At 47.5% G+C, this 16,949-nt stretch overlaps 1 protein-coding gene across 1 annotated transcript; it reads left to right on the top strand.

Moving 5' to 3' along the window:
* The first annotated feature begins 2,368 nt into the window (after positions 1-2,368).
* Positions 2,369-16,752, top strand: LOC307043502 (reticulon-3-like). The gene is made up of 8 exons (XM_079687992.1): positions 2,369-2,529; positions 3,861-4,011; positions 4,277-4,333; positions 4,438-4,576; positions 13,286-13,355; positions 15,367-15,413; positions 15,681-15,739; positions 15,959-16,752. The coding sequence occupies exons 1-8, from the start codon at positions 2,445-2,447 to the stop codon at positions 16,005-16,007; spliced, it is 657 nt and encodes a 218-aa protein (XP_079544118.1). The 5' UTR covers positions 2,369-2,444; the 3' UTR covers positions 16,008-16,752.
* Positions 16,753-16,949: the final 197 nt, after the last annotated feature.

Consider the following 16,949-nt stretch of genomic DNA (forward strand, 5'->3'; position numbering starts at 1 on the left):
CTCTCTGTCCAAACTGCACCCCTGTCAGACACGTTAGGCTCGTGTTGTGTTCAAGTACCCTGATCTTGGCCAGGAAAAACAGGCACTCGCTTTTTTTCTTTTTTTGCGTGTGTTTATAAATTACCTCGAGGGCCGTACCAAATGGTCTCGCGGGCCGTATACGGCCCGGAGGCCGGAGGTTCCCCACCACTGTTTTAAGGGTTACGTCCAATTTCTTGTTTTTCCCTCAGAGTTCTGAATTATTTATTTTCTATATCAGGGTTCAAGACTCATAATGCTGACTCAGGGTTCAGGACTCATCATGCTGACTCAGGGTTCAGGACTCATAATGCTGACTCAGGGTTCAGGACTCATCATGCTGACTCAGGGTTCAGGACTCATAATGCTGACTCAGGGTTCAGGACTCATAATGCTGACTCAGGGTTCAGGACTCATAATGCTGACTCAGGGTTCAGGACTCATCATGCTGACTCAGGGTTCAGGACTCATAATGCTGACTCAGGTCAGGGTTCAGGACTCATAATGCTGACTCAGGGTTCAGGACTCATAATGCTGACTCAGGGTTCAGGACTCATAATGCTGACTCAGGTCAGGGTTCAGGACTCATAATGCTGACTCAGGTCAGGGTTCAGGACTCATAATGCTGACTCAGGTCAGGGTTCAGGACTCATAGTGCTGACTCAGGGTTCAGGACTCATAATGCTGACTCAGGGTTCAGGACTCATAATGCTGACTCAGGGTTCAGGACTCATAATGCTGACTCAGGGTTCAAGACTCATAATGCTGACTCAGGTCAGGGTTCAGGACTCATCATGCTGACTCAGGTCAGGGTTCAGGACTCATGATGCTGACTCAGGTCATGGTTCAGGACTCATAATGCTGACTCAGGGTTCAGGACTCATAATGCTGACTCAGGTCAGGGTTCAGGACTCATAATGCTGACTCAGGTCATGGTTCAGGACTCATAATGCTGACTCAGGGTTCAGGACTCATAATGCTGACTCAGGGTTCAGGACTCATAATGCTGACTCAGGTCAGGGTTCAGGACTCATAATGCTGACTCAGGTCATGGTTCAGGACTCATAATGCTGACTCAGGGTTCAGGACTCATAATGCTGACTCAGGGTTCAGGACTCATAATGCTGACTCAGGTCAGGGTTCAGGACTCATGATGCTGACTCAGGGTTCAGGACTCATAATGCTGACTCAGGGTTCAAGACTCATAATGCTGACTCAGGTCAGGGTTCAGGACTCATGATGCTGACTCAGGTCATGGTTCAGGACTCATAATGCTGACTCAGGGTTCAGGACTCATAATGCTGACTCAGGGTTCAAGACTCATAATGCTGACTCAGGTCAGGGTTCAGGACTCATCATGCTGACTCAGGTCAGGGTTCAGGACTCATGATGCTGACTCAGGTCATGGTTCAGGACTCATAATGCTGACTCAGGGTTCAGGACTCATAATGCTGACTCAGGTCAGGGTTCAGGACTCATAATGCTGACTCAGGTCAGGGTTCAGGACTCATAATGCTGACTCAGGGTTCAGGACTCATAATGCTGACTCAGGTCAGGGTTCAGGACTCATGATGCTGACTCAGGTCAGGGTTCAGGACTCATGATGCTGACTCAGGGTTCAGGACTCATGATGCTGACTCAGGTCATGGTTCAGGACTCATAATGCTGACTCAGGGTTCAGGACTCATAATGCTGACTCAGGTCAGGGTTCAGGACTCATAATGCTGACTCAGGTCAGGGTTCAGGACTCATAATGCTGACTCAGGTCAGGGTTCAGGACTCATAATGCTGACTCAGGGTTCAGGACTCATCATGCTGACTCAGGTCAGGGTTCAGGACTCATCATGCTGACTCAGGTCAGGGTTCAGGACTCATCATGCTGACTCAGGGTTCAGGACTCATTCCTGACCCTCTGGTAGTTTTCATTTGAGGTGAATTGTCCCTTGTGCGGTCTTCGGGTCAAATTGACCTGATTTCTATTTTCAATGAATAAAAAAAGATATAGGGATATTTTCGTTGAACCTGAAACTCAGGGACTTATTTATTGTGAAGGAAACGTGGAATGTTTTAAAAAAATTTCCACTTATGAAAAAATGCCCGCCCGCATTTTTGTCCTTCATAAGAGGTTCGGGTCAATGCAGAACTACAATCATCTACCGGCAACATGCCAAAAGATATTCTGCTCAGAGAGCCTTGGGGTTAATAATGGATGAGAGTGGAATGCATTAGAAGAACACGGTGAAGTGGAACAGGAAGACCTTTCTGAAGATGATGTGGAGGTAAACTCAGAATTTGACAGCGAATTGGAAACTTACTACACATGCCCCGCCCCCTCAGTATAACCCCCGCCCCCAGAGTGGAGTCAGCAGCTCAGACTCAGAGCTTCAAACCTGCAGCTGCACACTGAGGAGAAGAAGAAGAAGAAGATGGCCGACTCCAGCAGCACTAGCTCTTCATCACCGCCTTCCTCCAACCACTCGTCTTCCTCCCTCACAGACCTCTCACACTCAGGTAACCTCCACCTGCTCAGCGTCATGTGACCAGGAGAGTAACCCAGTACTTTCACTGAGGTCTGAGATACTTGAGTATTTATTCTGCTGTTACTTCAGGTTGTTACAACATGTTGCTGTGTTCTACTTTACTGCAGTAAAACTTCTGAGTATTCCACTTTACTGCAGTAAAACTTCTGAGTGTTCCACTTTACTGCAGTAAAACTTCTGAGTATTCCACTTTACTGCAGTAAAACTTCTGAGTATTCCACTTTACTGCAGTAAAACTTCTGAGTGTTCCACTTTACTGCAGTAAAACTTCTGAGTGTTCCACTTTACTGCAGTAAAACTTCTGAGTATTCCACTTTACTGCAGTAAAACTTCTGAGTATTCCACTTTACTGCAGTAAAACTTCTGAGTGTTCCACTTTACTGCAGTAAAACTTCTGAGTGTTCCACTTTACTGCAGTAAAACTTCTGAGTATTCCACTTTACTGCAGTAAAACTTCTGAGTATTCCACTTTACTGCAGTAAAACTTCTGAGTGTTCCACTTTACTGCAGTAACACTTCTGAGAGAAACCCACCGGGGGTTCGATCAGCTGATTGTCTGTGACCTCAAACTGAAACTTTATTCACTGTTTTTACCACTTTATATATTTATATACATTTAGACTACAACTCCCATGATGCACCTCTGCACAACCACCACACCAAACTAAATGTTCTGTTGATTTAATTCAGAGACAACTGGAATGAAATGATGAACTGGGAGTTGAATGTGTCCTCAGAGGAACAACATGCAGGTCCTGAGGTGTAATCCGGTCACACTGAGATTATCTGCATTCCTCCAGAGGAGAGGGCTAAGGACTCTCAGCTGAGAACAATCAGCTCTGTGTCCTCCAACACTGGGGATTAGTCCTCTCCATCTTGGTGATTAGTCCTCTCCATCTTGGTGATTAGTCCTCTCCATCTTGGTGATTAGTCCTCTCCATCTTGGGGATTAGTCCTCTCCATCTTGGGGATTAGTCCTCTCCATCTTGGTGATTAGTCCTTTCCATCTTGGTGATTAGTCCTCTCCATCTTGGTGATTAGTCCTCTCCATCTTGGTGATTAGTCCTCTCCATCTTGGGGATTAGTCCTCTCCATCTTGGTGATTAGTCCTTTCCATCTTGGTGATTAGTCCTCTCCATCTTGGTGATTAGTCCTCTCCATCTTGGGGATTAGTCCTCTCCATCTTGGTGATTAGTCGTCTTGGTGATTAGTCCTCTCCATCTTGGTGATTAGTCTCTTGGTCTCTTCTCTCTCTCTCTCTCTCTCTCTCTCTCTCTCTCTCTCTCTCTCTCTCTCTCTCAGCCCTACAGCTCGTCCAATGGCAGGAACCTAAGAAGTCAGCGGCTGCGTTCATTGGTTCTCTGCTGGTTCTGGTCTCTGTGGCGACGCTGTCCGTCATCAGCGTGGTGTCCTACCTGCTGCTGGCCGTCCTTTGCATCACCATCACCTTCAGGTGAGGACCAATCAGAGCAGCTCTCCTCACGTAGTGTGTGTGTGTGTGTGTGTGTGTGTGTGTGTGTGTGTGTGTGTGTGTGTGTGTGTGTGTGTGTGTGTGTGTGTGTGTGTGTGTGTGTGTGTGTGTGTGTGTGTGTGTGTGTGTGTGTGTGTGTGTGTGTGTGTGTGTGTGTGTGTGTGTGTGTGTGTGTGTGTGTGTGTGTGTGTGTGTGTGTGTGTGTGTGTGTGTGTGTGTGTTCTCACAGTCTGCTTCCTGTCTGCAGAGTTTATAAATCCATCATTCAGGCCGTCCAGAAATCAGAAGAAGGTCATCCATTCAGGTAACACCCCCCCCCCCTGCCTTATTGAGTGTATCGCTGCTCCTGTCTCTCTTAAGTGTATCATCACCTTCATCATCATCATCATTACCCCCCCCTCCCCCCAGGTCTTCTCTCCAGAGGGACGTCTCCTTGTCCTCAGAGTCAGTCCGTCAGCTGGCTGATCTCAGCACAGTTTATCTGAACCGGGTCATCCGAGAGAGCCGGCGCCTGCTGCTGGTGGAGGACCTGGTGGACTCTCTCAAGGTCACTAAAACACATTCCTATTTCAACATATTCTGTGGTGTTCTCTGAGTGTTCTGTGGTGTTCTCTGAGTGTTCTGTGGTGTTCTCTGAGTGTTCTCTGAGTGTTCTATGGTGTTCTCTGAGTGTTCTCTGAGTGTTCTCTGAGTGTTCTGTGGTGTTCTCTGAGTGTTCTGTGGTGTTCTCTGAGTGTTCTGTAGTGTTCTCTGAGTGTTCTGTGGTGTTCTCTGAGCGTTCTGTAGTGTTCTCTGAGTGTTCTCTGAGTGTTCTGTGGTGTTCTCTGAGTGTTCTCTGAGTGTTCTATGGTGTTCTCTGAGTGTTCTGTGGTGTTCTCTGAGTGTTCTCTGAGTGTTCTATGGTGTTCTCTGCGTGTTCTCTGAGTGTTCTGTGGTGTTCTCTGAGTGTTCTCTGAGTGTTCTCTGAGTGTTCTCTGAGTGTTCTCTGAGTGTTCTGTGGTGTTCTCTGAGTGTTCTGTGGTGTTCTCTGAGTGTTCTGTGGTGTTCTCTGAGTGTTCTGTGGTGTTCTCTGAGCGTTCTGTGGTGTTCTCTGAGTGTTCTGTAGTGTTCTCTGAGTGTTCTGTAGTGTTCTCTGAGTGTTCTGTGGTGTTCTCTGAGTGTTCTGTGGTGTTCTCTGAGCGTTCTGTGGTGTTCTCTGAGTGTTCTGTAGTGTTCTCTGAGTGTTCTGTAGTGTTCTCTGAGTGTTCTGTAGTGTTCTCTGAGTGTTCTGTGGTGTTCTCTGAGTGTTCTGTGGTGTTCTCTGAGTGTTCTGTAGTGTTCTCTGAGTGTTCTGTAGTGTTCTCTGAGTGTTCTGTGGTGTTCTCTGAGCGTTCTGTGGTGTTCTCTGAGTGTTCTCTGAGTGTTCTGTGGTGTTCTCTGAGTGTTCTGTGGTGTTCTCTGAGTGTTCTCTGAGTGTTCTGTGGTGTTCTCTGAGTGTTCTCTGAGTGTTCTGTGGTGTTCTCTGAGTGTTCTCTGAGCGTTCTGTGGTGTTTTCTGAGTGTTCTGTGGTGTTCTGTGAGTGTTCTCTGAGTGTTCTGTGGTGTTCTCTGAGTGTTCTCTGAGTGTTCTGTGGTGTTCTCTGAGTGTTCTCTGAGTGTTCTGTAGTGTTCTCTGAGTGTTCTGTGGTGTTCTCTGAGCGTTCTGTGGTGTTCTCTGAGTGTTCTCTGAGTGTTCTGTGGTGTTCTCTGAGTGTTCTGTGGTGTTCTCTGAGTGTTCTCTGAGTGTTCTGTGGTGTTCTCTGAGTGTTCTCTGAGTGTTCTGTGGTGTTCTCTGAGTGTTCTCTGAGCGTTCTGTGGTGTTCTCTGAGTGTTCTGTGGTGTTCTCTGAGTGTTCTGTGGTGTTCTCTGAGTGTTCTGTGGTGTTCTCTGAGTGTTCTGTAGTGTTCTCTGAGTGTTCTGTGGTGTTCTCTGAGCGTTCTGTGGTGTTCTCTGAGTGTTCTGTGGTGTTCTCTGAGTGTTCTGTGGTGTTCTCTGAGTGTTCTGTAGTGTTCTCTGAGTGTTCTGTGGTGTTCTCTGAGTGTTCTGTGGTGTTCTCTGAGTGTTCTGTGGTGTTCTCTGAGTGTTCTGTGGTGTTCTCTGAGCGTTCTGTGGTGTTCTCTGAGCGTTCTGTGGTGTTCTCTGAGTGTTCTGTAGTGTTCTCTGAGTGTTCTGTGGTGTTCTCTGAGTGTTCTGTGGTGTTCTCTGAGCGTTCTGTGGTGTTCTCTGAGTGTTCTGTGGTGTTCTCTGAGTGTTCTGTAGTGTTCTCTGAGTGTTCTGTAGTGTTCTCTGAGTGTTCTGTGGTGTTCTCTGAGCGTTCTGTGGTGTTCTCTGAGTGTTCTCTGAGTGTTCTGTGGTGTTCTCTGAGTGTTCTGTGGTGTTCTCTGAGTGTTCTCTGAGTGTTCTGTGGTGTTCTCTGAGTGTTCTCTGAGTGTTCTGTGGTGTTCTCTGAGTGTTCTCTGAGTGTTCTGTGGTGTTCTCTGAGTGTTCTCTGAGCGTTCTGTGGTGTTTTCTGAGTGTTCTGTGGTGTTCTCTGAGTGTTCTCTGAGTGTTCTATGGTGTTCTCTGAGTGTTCTCTGAGTGTTCTGTGGTGTTCTCTGAGTGTTCTCTGAGTGTTCTGTGGTGTTCTCTGAGTGTTCTCTGAGCGTTCTGTGGTGTTCTCTGAGTGTTCTGTGGTGTTCTCTGAGTGTTCTGTGGTGTTCTCTGAGTGTTCTCTGAGTGTTCTGTGGTGTTCTCTGAGCGTTCTGTGGTGTTCTCTGAGTGTTCTGTGGTGTTCTCTGAGTGTTCTGTGGTGTTCTCTGAGTGTTCTCTGAGTGTTCTATGGTGTTCTCTGAGTGTTCTCTGAGTGTTCTCTGAGTGTTCTGTGGTGTTCTCTGAGTGTTCTGTGGTGTTCTCTGAGTGTTCTGTAGTGTTCTCTGAGTGTTCTGTGGTGTTCTCTGAGCGTTCTGTAGTGTTCTCTGAGTGTTCTCTGAGTGTTCTGTGGTGTTCTCTGAGTGTTCTCTGAGTGTTCTATGGTGTTCTCTGAGTGTTCTGTGGTGTTCTCTGAGTGTTCTCTGAGTGTTCTGTGGTGTTCTCTGAGTGTTCTCTGAGTGTTCTCTGAGTGTTCTCTGAGTGTTCTCTGAGTGTTCTGTGGTGTTCTCTGAGTGTTCTGTGGTGTTCTCTGAGTGTTCTGTGGTGTTCTCTGAGTGTTCTGTGGTGTTCTCTGAGTGTTCTGTAGTGTTCTCTGAGTGTTCTGTAGTGTTCTCTGAGTGTTCTGTGGTGTTCTCTGAGTGTTCTGTGGTGTTCTCTGAGCGTTCTGTGGTGTTCTCTGAGTGTTCTGTAGTGTTCTCTGAGTGTTCTGTAGTGTTCTCTGAGTGTTCTGTAGTGTTCTCTGAGTGTTCTGTGGTGTTCTCTGAGTGTTCTGTGGTGTTCTCTGAGTGTTCTGTAGTGTTCTCTGAGTGTTCTGTAGTGTTCTCTGAGTGTTCTGTGGTGTTCTCTGAGCGTTCTGTGGTGTTCTCTGAGTGTTCTCTGAGTGTTCTGTGGTGTTCTCTGAGTGTTCTGTGGTGTTCTCTGAGTGTTCTCTGAGTGTTCTGTGGTGTTCTCTGAGTGTTCTCTGAGTGTTCTGTGGTGTTCTCTGAGTGTTCTCTGAGCGTTCTGTGGTGTTTTCTGAGTGTTCTGTGGTGTTCTGTGAGTGTTCTCTGAGTGTTCTGTGGTGTTCTCTGAGTGTTCTCTGAGTGTTCTGTGGTGTTCTCTGAGTGTTCTCTGAGTGTTCTGTAGTGTTCTCTGAGTGTTCTGTGGTGTTCTCTGAGCGTTCTGTGGTGTTCTCTGAGTGTTCTCTGAGTGTTCTGTGGTGTTCTCTGAGTGTTCTGTGGTGTTCTCTGAGTGTTCTCTGAGTGTTCTGTGGTGTTCTCTGAGTGTTCTCTGAGTGTTCTGTGGTGTTCTCTGAGTGTTCTGTGGTGTTCTCTGAGCGTTCTGTGGTGTTCTCTGAGTGTTCTGTGGTGTTCTCTGAGTGTTCTGTGGTGTTCTCTGAGTGTTCTGTGGTGTTCTCTGAGTGTTCTGTAGTGTTCTCTGAGTGTTCTGTGGTGTTCTCTGAGCGTTCTGTGGTGTTCTCTGAGTGTTCTGTGGTGTTCTCTGAGTGTTCTGTGGTGTTCTCTGAGTGTTCTGTAGTGTTCTCTGAGTGTTCTGTGGTGTTCTCTGAGCGTTCTGTGGTGTTCTCTGAGTGTTCTGTGGTGTTCTCTGAGTGTTCTGTAGTGTTCTCTGAGTGTTCTGTAGTGTTCTCTGAGTGTTCTGTGGTGTTCTCTGAGCGTTCTGTGGTGTTCTCTGAGTGTTCTCTGAGTGTTCTGTGGTGTTCTCTGAGTGTTCTGTGGTGTTCTCTGAGTGTTCTCTGAGTGTTCTGTGGTGTTCTCTGAGTGTTCTCTGAGTGTTCTGTGGTGTTCTCTGAGTGTTCTCTGAGTGTTCTGTGGTGTTCTCTGAGTGTTCTCTGAGCGTTCTGTGGTGTTTTCTGAGTGTTCTGTGGTGTTCTCTGAGTGTTCTCTGAGTGTTCTGTGGTGTTCTCTGAGTGTTCTCTGAGTGTTCTGTGGTGTTCTCTGAGTGTTCTCTGAGTGTTCTGTGGTGTTCTCTGAGTGTTCTCTGAGCGTTCTGTGGTGTTCTCTGAGTGTTCTGTGGTGTTCTCTGAGTGTTCTGTGGTGTTCTCTGAGTGTTCTCTGAGTGTTCTGTGGTGTTCTCTGAGCGTTCTGTGGTGTTCTCTGAGTGTTCTGTGGTGTTCTCTGAGTGTTCTCTGAGTGTTCTGTGGTGTTCTCTGAGTGTTCTCTGAGTGTTCTGTGGTGTTCTCTGAGTGTTCTCTGAGCATTCTGTGGTGTTCTCTGAGTGTTCTGTGGTGTTCTCTGAGTGTTCTCTGAGTGTTCTGTGGTGTTCTCTGAGTGTTCTCTGAGCATTCTGTGGTGTTCTCTGAGTGTTCTGTGGTGTTCTCTGAGTGTTCTCTGAGTGTTCTGTGGTGTTCTCTGAGTGTTCTCTGAGTGTTCTGTGGTGTTCTCTGAGTGTTCTCTGAGTGTTCTGTGGTGTTCTCTGAGTGTTCTCTGAGTGTTCTGTGGTGTTCTCTGAGTGTTCTCTGAGCGTTCTGTGGTGTTCTCTGAGTGTTCTGTGGTGTTCTCTGAGCGTTCTGTGGTGTTCTCTGAGTGTTCTGTGGTGTTCTCTGAGTGTTCTCTGAGCGTTCTGTGATGTTCTCTGAGTGTTCTCTGAGCGTTCTGTGGTGTTCTCTGAGTGTTCTCTGAGCATTCTGTGGTGTTCTCTGAGTGTTCTGTGGTGTTCTCTGAGCGTTCTGTGGTGTTCTCTGAGTGTTCTGTGGTGTTCTCTGAGTGTTCTCTGAGTGTTCTGTGGTGTTCTCTGAGTGTTCTCTGAGCGTTCTGTGGTGTTCTCTGAGTGTTCTGTGGTGTTCTCTGAGTGTTCTCTGAGTGTTCTCTGAGTGTTCTCTGAGTGTTCTCTGAGTGTTCTGTGGTGTTCTCTGAGCGTTCTGTGGTGTTCTCTGAGTGTTCTGTGGTGTTCTCTGAATGTTCTCTGAGTGTTCTGTGGTGTTCTCTGAGTGTTCTGTGGTGTTCTCTGAGTGTTCTCTGAGTGTTCTCTGGTGTTCTCTGAGTGTTCTGTGGTGTTCTCTGAGCGTTCTGTGGTGTTCTCTTAGTGTTCTGTGGTGTTCTCTGAGTGTTCTCTGAGTGTTCTCTGAGCGTTCTGTGGTGTTCTCTGAGCGTTCTGTGGTGTTCTCTTAGTGTTCTGTGGTGTTCTCTGAGTGTTCTGTGGTGTTCTCTTAGTGTTCTGTGGTGTTTTCTGAGTGTTCTGTGGTGTTCTCTGAGTGTTCTCTGAGTGTTCTCTGAGTGTTCTGTGGTGTTCTCTGAGTGTTCTGTGGTGTTCTCTGAGTGTTCTCTGAGTGTTCTGTGGTGTTCTCTGAGTGTTCTCTGAGTGTTCTCTGGTGTTCTCTGAGTGTTCTCTGAGCGTTCTGTGGTGTTCTCTGAGTGTTCTGCGAGGTTATCTGAGTGTTCTGTGGTGTTCTCTGAGTGTTCTCTGAGCATTCTGTGGTGTTCTCTGAGTGTTCTGTGGTGTTCTCTGAGTGTTCTCTGAGCATTCTGTGGTGTTCTCTGAGTGTTCTGTGGTGTTCTCTGAGTGTTCTCTGAGTGTTCTGTGGTGTTCTCTGAGTGTTCTCTGAGCATTCTGTGGTGTTCTCTGAGTGTTCTGTGGTGTTCTCTGAGTGTTCTCTGAGTGTTCTGTGGTGTTCTCTGAGTGTTCTCTGAGCGTTCTGTGGTGTTCTCTGAGTGTTCTCTGAGCGTTCTGTGGTGTTCTCTGAGTGTTCTGTGGTGTTCTCTGAGTGTTCTCTGAGCGTTCTGTGGTGTTCTCTGAGTGTTCTGTGGTGTTCTCTGAGTGTTCTCTGAGCGTTCTGTGGTGTTCTCTGAGTGTTCTGTGGTGTTTTCTGAGTGTTCTGTGGTGTTCTCTGAGTGTTCTGTGGTGTTCTCTGAGTGTTCTCTGGTGTTCTCTGAGTGTTCTGTGAGGTTCTCTGAGTGTTCTGTGGTGTTCTCTTAGTGTTCTGTGGTGTTTTCTGAGTGTTCTGTGGTGTTCTGCGAGGTTATCTGAGTGTTCTGTGGTGTTCTCTGAGTGTTCTGTGGTGTTCTCTGAGTGTTCTCTCAGTGTTCTCTGAGTGTTCTGTGGTGTTCTCTGAGTGTTCTGTGGTGTTCTCTGAGTGTTCTCTGAGTGTTCTGTGGTGTTCTCTGAGCGTTCTGTGGTGTTCTCTGAGTGTTCTCTGAGTGTTCTCTGAGTGTTCTCTGAGCGTTCTGTGGTGTTCTCTGAGTGTTCTGTGGTGTTCTCTGGTGTTCTCTGAGTGTTCTCTGAGTGTTCTGCGAGGTTATCTGAGTGTTCTGTGGTGTTCTCTGAGTGTTCTGTGGTGTTCTCTGAGTGTTCTCTCAGTGTTCTCTGAGTGTTCTGTGGTGTTCTCTGAGTGTTCTGTGGTGTTCTCTGAGTGTTCTGTGGTGTTCTCTGAGTGTTCTGTGGTGTTCTCTGAGTGTTCTCTGAGTGTTCTGTGGTGTTCTCTGAGCGTTCTGTGGTGTTCTCTGAGTGTTCTCTGAGTGTTCTGTGGTGTTCTCTGAGTGTTCTCTGAGTGTTCTGTGGTGTTCTCTGAGTGTTCTGTGGTGTTCTCTGAGTGTTCTCTGAGTGTTCTGTGGTGTTCTCTGAGTGTTCTCTGAGTGTTCTGTGGTGTTCTCTGAGTGTTCTGTGGTGTTCTCTGAGTGTTCTCTGAGTGTTCTGTGGTGTTCTCTGAGTGTTCTCTGAGTGTTCTCTGAGTGTTCTGTGGTGTTCTCTGAGTGTTCTCTGAGTGTTCTGTGGTGTTCTCTGAGTGTTCTCTGAGTGTTCTGTGGTGTTCTCTGAGTGTTCTGTGGTGTTCTCTGAGTGTTCTCTGAGCGTTCTGTGGTGTTCTCTGAGTGTTCTGTGGTGTTCTCTGAGTGTTCTCTGAGCGTTCTGTGGTGTTCTCTGAGTGTTCTCTGAGTGTTCTGTGGTGTTCTCTGAGTGTTCTGTGGTGTTCTCTGAGCGTTCTGTGGTGTTCTCTGAGTGTTCTCTGAGCGTTCTGTGGTGTTCTCTGAGTGTTCTGTGGTGTTCTCTGAGTGTTCTCTGAGTGTTCTGTGGTGTTCTCTGAGTGTTCTCTGAGTGTTCTGTGGTGTTCTCTGAGTGTTCCCTGAGCGTTCTGTGGTGTTCTCTGAGTGTTCTGTGGTGTTCTGTGGTGTTCTCTGAGTGTTCTCTGAGCGTTCTGTGGTGTTCTCTGAGTGTTCTGTGGTGTTCTCTTAGTGTTCTGTGGTGTTCTTTGAGTGTTCTGTGGTGTTCTCTTAGTGTTCTGTGGTGTTCTTTGAGTGTTCTGTGGTGTTTTCTGAGTGTTCTGTGGTGTTCTGTGAGGATCTCTGAGTGTTCTGTGGTGTTCTTTGAGTGTTCTGTGGTGTTCTCTTAGTGTTCTGTGGTGTTTTCTGTGATGTTCTGTGATGTTCTCTGTGATGTTCTGTGATGTTCTCTGATGTTCTTTGATGTTCTCAGTTTTTTCAGTGTTCTCAGATGTTCTCAGATGTTCTCAGATGTTCTCAAATGTTCTCAATTTTTCTCTGATGTTCTGTGATGTTCTGTGATGTTCTCAGATGTTCTGTGATGTTCTCTGATGTTCTCTGATGTTCTGTGATGTTCTCAGATGTTCTGTGATGTTCTCAGATGTTCTCTGATGTTCTCTGATGTTCTGTGATGTTCTGTGATGTTCTCAGATGTTCTGTGATGTTCTCAGATGTTCTCTGATGTTCTCTGATGTTCTGTGATGTTCTGTGATGTTCTCAGATGTTCTGTGATGTTCTCAGATGTTCTCTGATGTTCTCTGATGTTCTCAGATGTTCTGTGATGTTCTCAGAGTGTTCTCTGATGTTCTCAGATGTTCTCAAATGTTCTAAATTTTTCTTTGATGTTCTCTGATGTTCTCAGATGTTCTCTGATGTTCTCAGATGTTCTCAGATGTTCTCAATTTTTCTCTGATGTTCTCTGATGTTCTCAGATGTTCTCAGATGTTCTCAGATGTTCTCTGATGTTCTCTGATGTACTCAGATGTTCTGTGATGTTCTCAGATGTTCTGTGATGTTCTCAGATGTTCTCTGATGTTCTCTGATGTTCTCTGATGTTCTCAGATGTTCTGTGATGTTCTCAGATGTTCTGTGATGTTCTCAGATGTTCTCTGATGTTCTCTGATGTTCTCTGATGTTCTCAGATGTTCTGTGATGTTCTCAGATGTTCTGTGATGTTCTCTGATGTTCTCAGATGTTCTCTGATGTTCTCTGATGTTCTGCGATGTTCTCAGATGTTCTGTGATGTTCTTTGATGTTCTCTGATGTTCTCTGATGTTCTGCGATGTTCTCAGATGTTCTGCGATGTTCTCTGATGTTCTCAGATGTTCTCTGATGTTCTCTGATGTTCTCAGATGTTCTCAGATGTTCTCAAATGTTCTAAATTGTTCTCAGATGTTCTGCGATGTTCTCTGATGTTCTCAGATGTTCTCTGATGTTCTCTGATGTTCTCTGATGTTCTCAGATGTTCTCTGATGTTCTCTGATGTTCTCAAATGTTCTAAATTGTTCTCAGATGTTCTGCGATGTTCTCTGATGTTCTCTGATGTTCTCTGAGTGTTCTCTGATGTTCTCTGATGTTCTGTGATGTTCTCAGATGTTCTCAAATGTTCTAAATTGTTCTCTGATGTTCTTTGTGTTCCAGCTGGCAGGGGGGATGTGGATGCTGACGTACGTCGGCTCGATCTTTAACGGCGTCACGCTGCTGATCCTCGGTGAGTCACCTCTCCTTAGAGCTCAGCTAGCATGCTAAGTGAGGCAACAGGTCTCAGATCTATAGAAGCATGTCTATGAACGGTTCTGCTCCAAACAGATTACCCATTCTAGCCACGCCTCATATCCCTCTATTTCACTTCCTGTTTCTAAAGTGCTGATTCTGGGTATAAAGCTTTAAAGAGGAGGGGTCTGAGCTCATGGGGGACCCGGCAGCTACTGTCTAAACTAAATGCTGCCGTGATGAAACGCCATATCATGGATTATCAAGGATTCTCTCTGATACAGTATGGAGCTCAAAGGAGTTCCTTTCTACTTCCTGCTTCTTCACACACATGTTCTCCAGTACAGGTTAGCTCTGAGTGTTAGCCATGCTAATTTAAACACAGCTGAGCCTTTTATCCAAAGAGACTTACAATAAGTGCGTTCGACCAACAAGATACAACCTTGAAGAAAACAGAATCATATAAGTTCATCAGGTTTCATAGAGCCAAACATTTCAAGTGCTACTCAACTGGCTTTAGATAAGCCAGCCCTTTATTAGTATATGTGCTTTGTTAGTAATTCTATCTCTGGAAGTGGAGTCCAAAGAGATGAGTTTTCAGTCTGAAGAAGATGTGTAAGCTTTCTGCTGTCCTGATTTCAATGGGGAGCTCATTCCACCATTTTGGATCCAGGATAGCAAACCCACGTGTTTCTGCTGATGGGAACTTGGGTCCCCCTCGCAGTGCGGGTGCAGCGAGCTGTTTGGCTGATGCAGAGCGGAGTGCACGTGCTGGGGTGTACGGTTTAACCATGTCCTGGATGTAGGAAGGGCCAGATCCATTCACAGCATGGTACGCAAGTACCAGTGTCTTGAAGTGGATTCTAGCAGTTACTGGAAGCCAGTGAAGGGAGCGGAGGAGCGGCGTGGTGTGGGAACATTTAGGAAGGTTGAAGACCAGACGAGCCGCTGCATTCTGGATGAGCGGCAGAGGTCGGATGGCACATGCAGGTAGACCAGCCAGGAGGAAGTTGCAGTAGTCTAGGCGTGAGATGACGAGAGCCTGGACCAGAACCTGCGTCTCTTTCTGGGTCAGCTGGGGACGTATCCTCCTGATGTTGTAAAGAGTGTATCTGCAGCAGTGGGTTGTAGCAGAGATGTTTGCAGTGAAGGACAGTTTGTTATCTAGGGTCACACCCAGATTCCTTGCAGTCTGAGTCGGGGAAACAACAGAGGGGCCGATGTTGATTGTTAGGTCAAGAGTGGGACAATCTTTTCCCGGAAGGAAAAGCAGTTCAGTCTTGTCAAGGTTGAGCTTGAGGTGATGAGCAGACATCCACCGAGAGATGTCTGCTAGGCAAGCAGAGATGCGTGTGACGACCTGGGTCTCTGAGCGGGGAAAGGACAGAATGAGTTGGGTGTCGTCAGCGTAGCAGTGGTATGAAAAACCATGCGGGCTAATGACTGATCCGATTAACAAGGCCATATTACGTCCAAAACAGTCGTGCTGTGGGTCCGACGCCGATATTACCTCAAATCGCCGCAAATCTGGATCAGCTCCGTTGTTTAGAGATGTGGGTACGGAGGAACTGAGAGAGGGCTTTATTTTCTGACCCTTCGTGAGTTCCCTGACACACCGGGGACACACCAGGGACACACCGGGGACACACCGGGGACACACCGGGCACACACCAGGCACACACCGGGGACACAACGGGGGGACACCGGGGACACACCGGGCACACACCAGGGACACACCGGGGACACACCGGGGACACACCAGGGACAAACCGGGCACACACCGGGCACACACCAGGGACACACCGGGGACACACTGGGGACACACCAGGGACAAACCGGGCACACACCAGGGACACACCGGGCACACACCGGGCACACACTGGGGACACATGGTGATTTAGAGAAGAGATAAAAAAGTGCATTTTGCATGATAGGTCCCCTTTAAACCATCTCGTTAAATCATCTCGTTAAGAAACGAAACCCTAACGAAGGTTCTCCTCTGGTTCCAGCCGACATCCTGTTCTTCACCTCGCCACTCCTCTACCGGAAGAAGAAGGTAATCTGATTACAGACAGAACCAGAACCAAGAACCAGAGAAGGAACCTTATAAACTGTGTGTGTGTGTGTGTGTGTGTGTGTGTGTGTGTGTGTGTGTGTGTGTGTGTGTGTGTGTGTGTGTGTGTGTGTGTGTGTGTGTGTGTGTGTGTGTGTGTGTGTGTGTGTGTGTGTGTGTGTGTGTGTGTGTGTGTGTGTGTGTGTGTGTGTGTGTGTGTGTGTGTGTGTGTGTGTGTGTGTGTGTGTGTGTGTGTGTGTGTGTGTGCAGACTCAGATTGATGGGTACGTGCTGTTGGCTCGGTCCAGAGTCGAGGAGAAGATGAACAAGTGAGTTACATCGAGTTTTAACTATTGTTATTATATCCCAGTGTTGAACCGTGTGTATCCCAGCTGGACCTCCTGTAGACCCCCCCTTCCTGTAGACACCCCCCCCCCCCTCCTGTAGACTCTGAATACCTTGAAGGCCCTGACGGTTCACCACTGATATACAGTATATAGAGTATTAGTTACAGACTTTATCTAAAGTAATATCTGTGTGTGTTTCAGGCTGCAGGACCGTCTACCTGGAGCGGTGAAGAAAACCAAAGCTGAGTGAGCCCCATCAGGACCCCCATCAGGACCCCCTACCACGACCCCCGATCAGGACCCTCATCAGGAGCCCCTACCAGGACCCCGATCAGGACCCCCGTCAGGACCACCTACCAGGACCCCCGATCGGGACCCTCATCAGGACCCCCGATCAGGACCCCCATCAGGACCCCCTACCAGGACCCTCATCAGGACCCCCATCAGGACCCCCTACCAGGACCCCCTATCAGGATCCTCATCAGGACCTCCATCAGGACCCCCTACCAGGACCCCCGATCAGGACCCTCATCAGGAGCCCCATCAGGACCCCCTACCAGGACCCCGATCAGGACCCTCATCAGGACCCCCATCAGGACCCCCATCAGGACCCCATCAGGACCCCCATCAGTATCCCCTACCAGGACCCCCGATCAGGACCCTCATCAGGACCCCCTACCAGGACCCTCATCAGGACCCTCATCAGGACCCTCGTCAGGACCCCCATCAGGACGCAATCAGCTAATCAATCTGTACCCGAGCGTTCGTTAAAAATAAAGTTTATTAATTTCTCTAGAAACGAGTTTGAGGTTTATTTTACGACTTGAATCAGATCTGAAACTGATCAGAGAGCTGTCAATCAAATTCATACCGAGATCGCCCTCTGTATAATGTGTACCACCAACACGTTCTCACTCCCAGCCCGTCACATGTTGACGGACGGTCAGGGCCCCTCCCCGTCACTCTATTACGGACAGGGTACCCCATAGACCTTCATAGACCTCCCATAGCGTTGATAATAGACGTCATGAGAACGCTCCCCGGCAGATGCTCTACCCCGACGGCCGGTTGTTATTGTCAGAATTAATATAATAATTATTTATTTTTTAATAGTCACACTCGATTTAGCCGATGTTCTTGTTTCCCCAGCTGGTCGACACCTCTTTTAGCAGAAACAAAGGCTACATGAATG

Source organism: Notothenia rossii, assembly GCF_949606895.1.
Source record: "Notothenia rossii genome assembly, chromosome: 1".
Taxonomy (NCBI): domain Eukaryota; kingdom Metazoa; phylum Chordata; class Actinopteri; order Perciformes; family Nototheniidae; genus Notothenia; species Notothenia rossii.

Coding starts and splice junctions, on each gene's coding strand:
- LOC307043502 (XM_079687992.1), top strand. CDS start 2,445: ATGGCCGACTCCAGCAGCACTAGCTCTTCATCACCGCCTTCCTCCAAC. Junction 2,530..3,860: donor CACAGACCTCTCACACTCAG/GTAACCTCCACC, acceptor TCTCTCTCTCAG/CCCTACAGCTCGTCCAATGG. Junction 4,012..4,276: donor TGCATCACCATCACCTTCAG/GTGAGGACCAAT, acceptor TCCTGTCTGCAG/AGTTTATAAATCCATCATTC.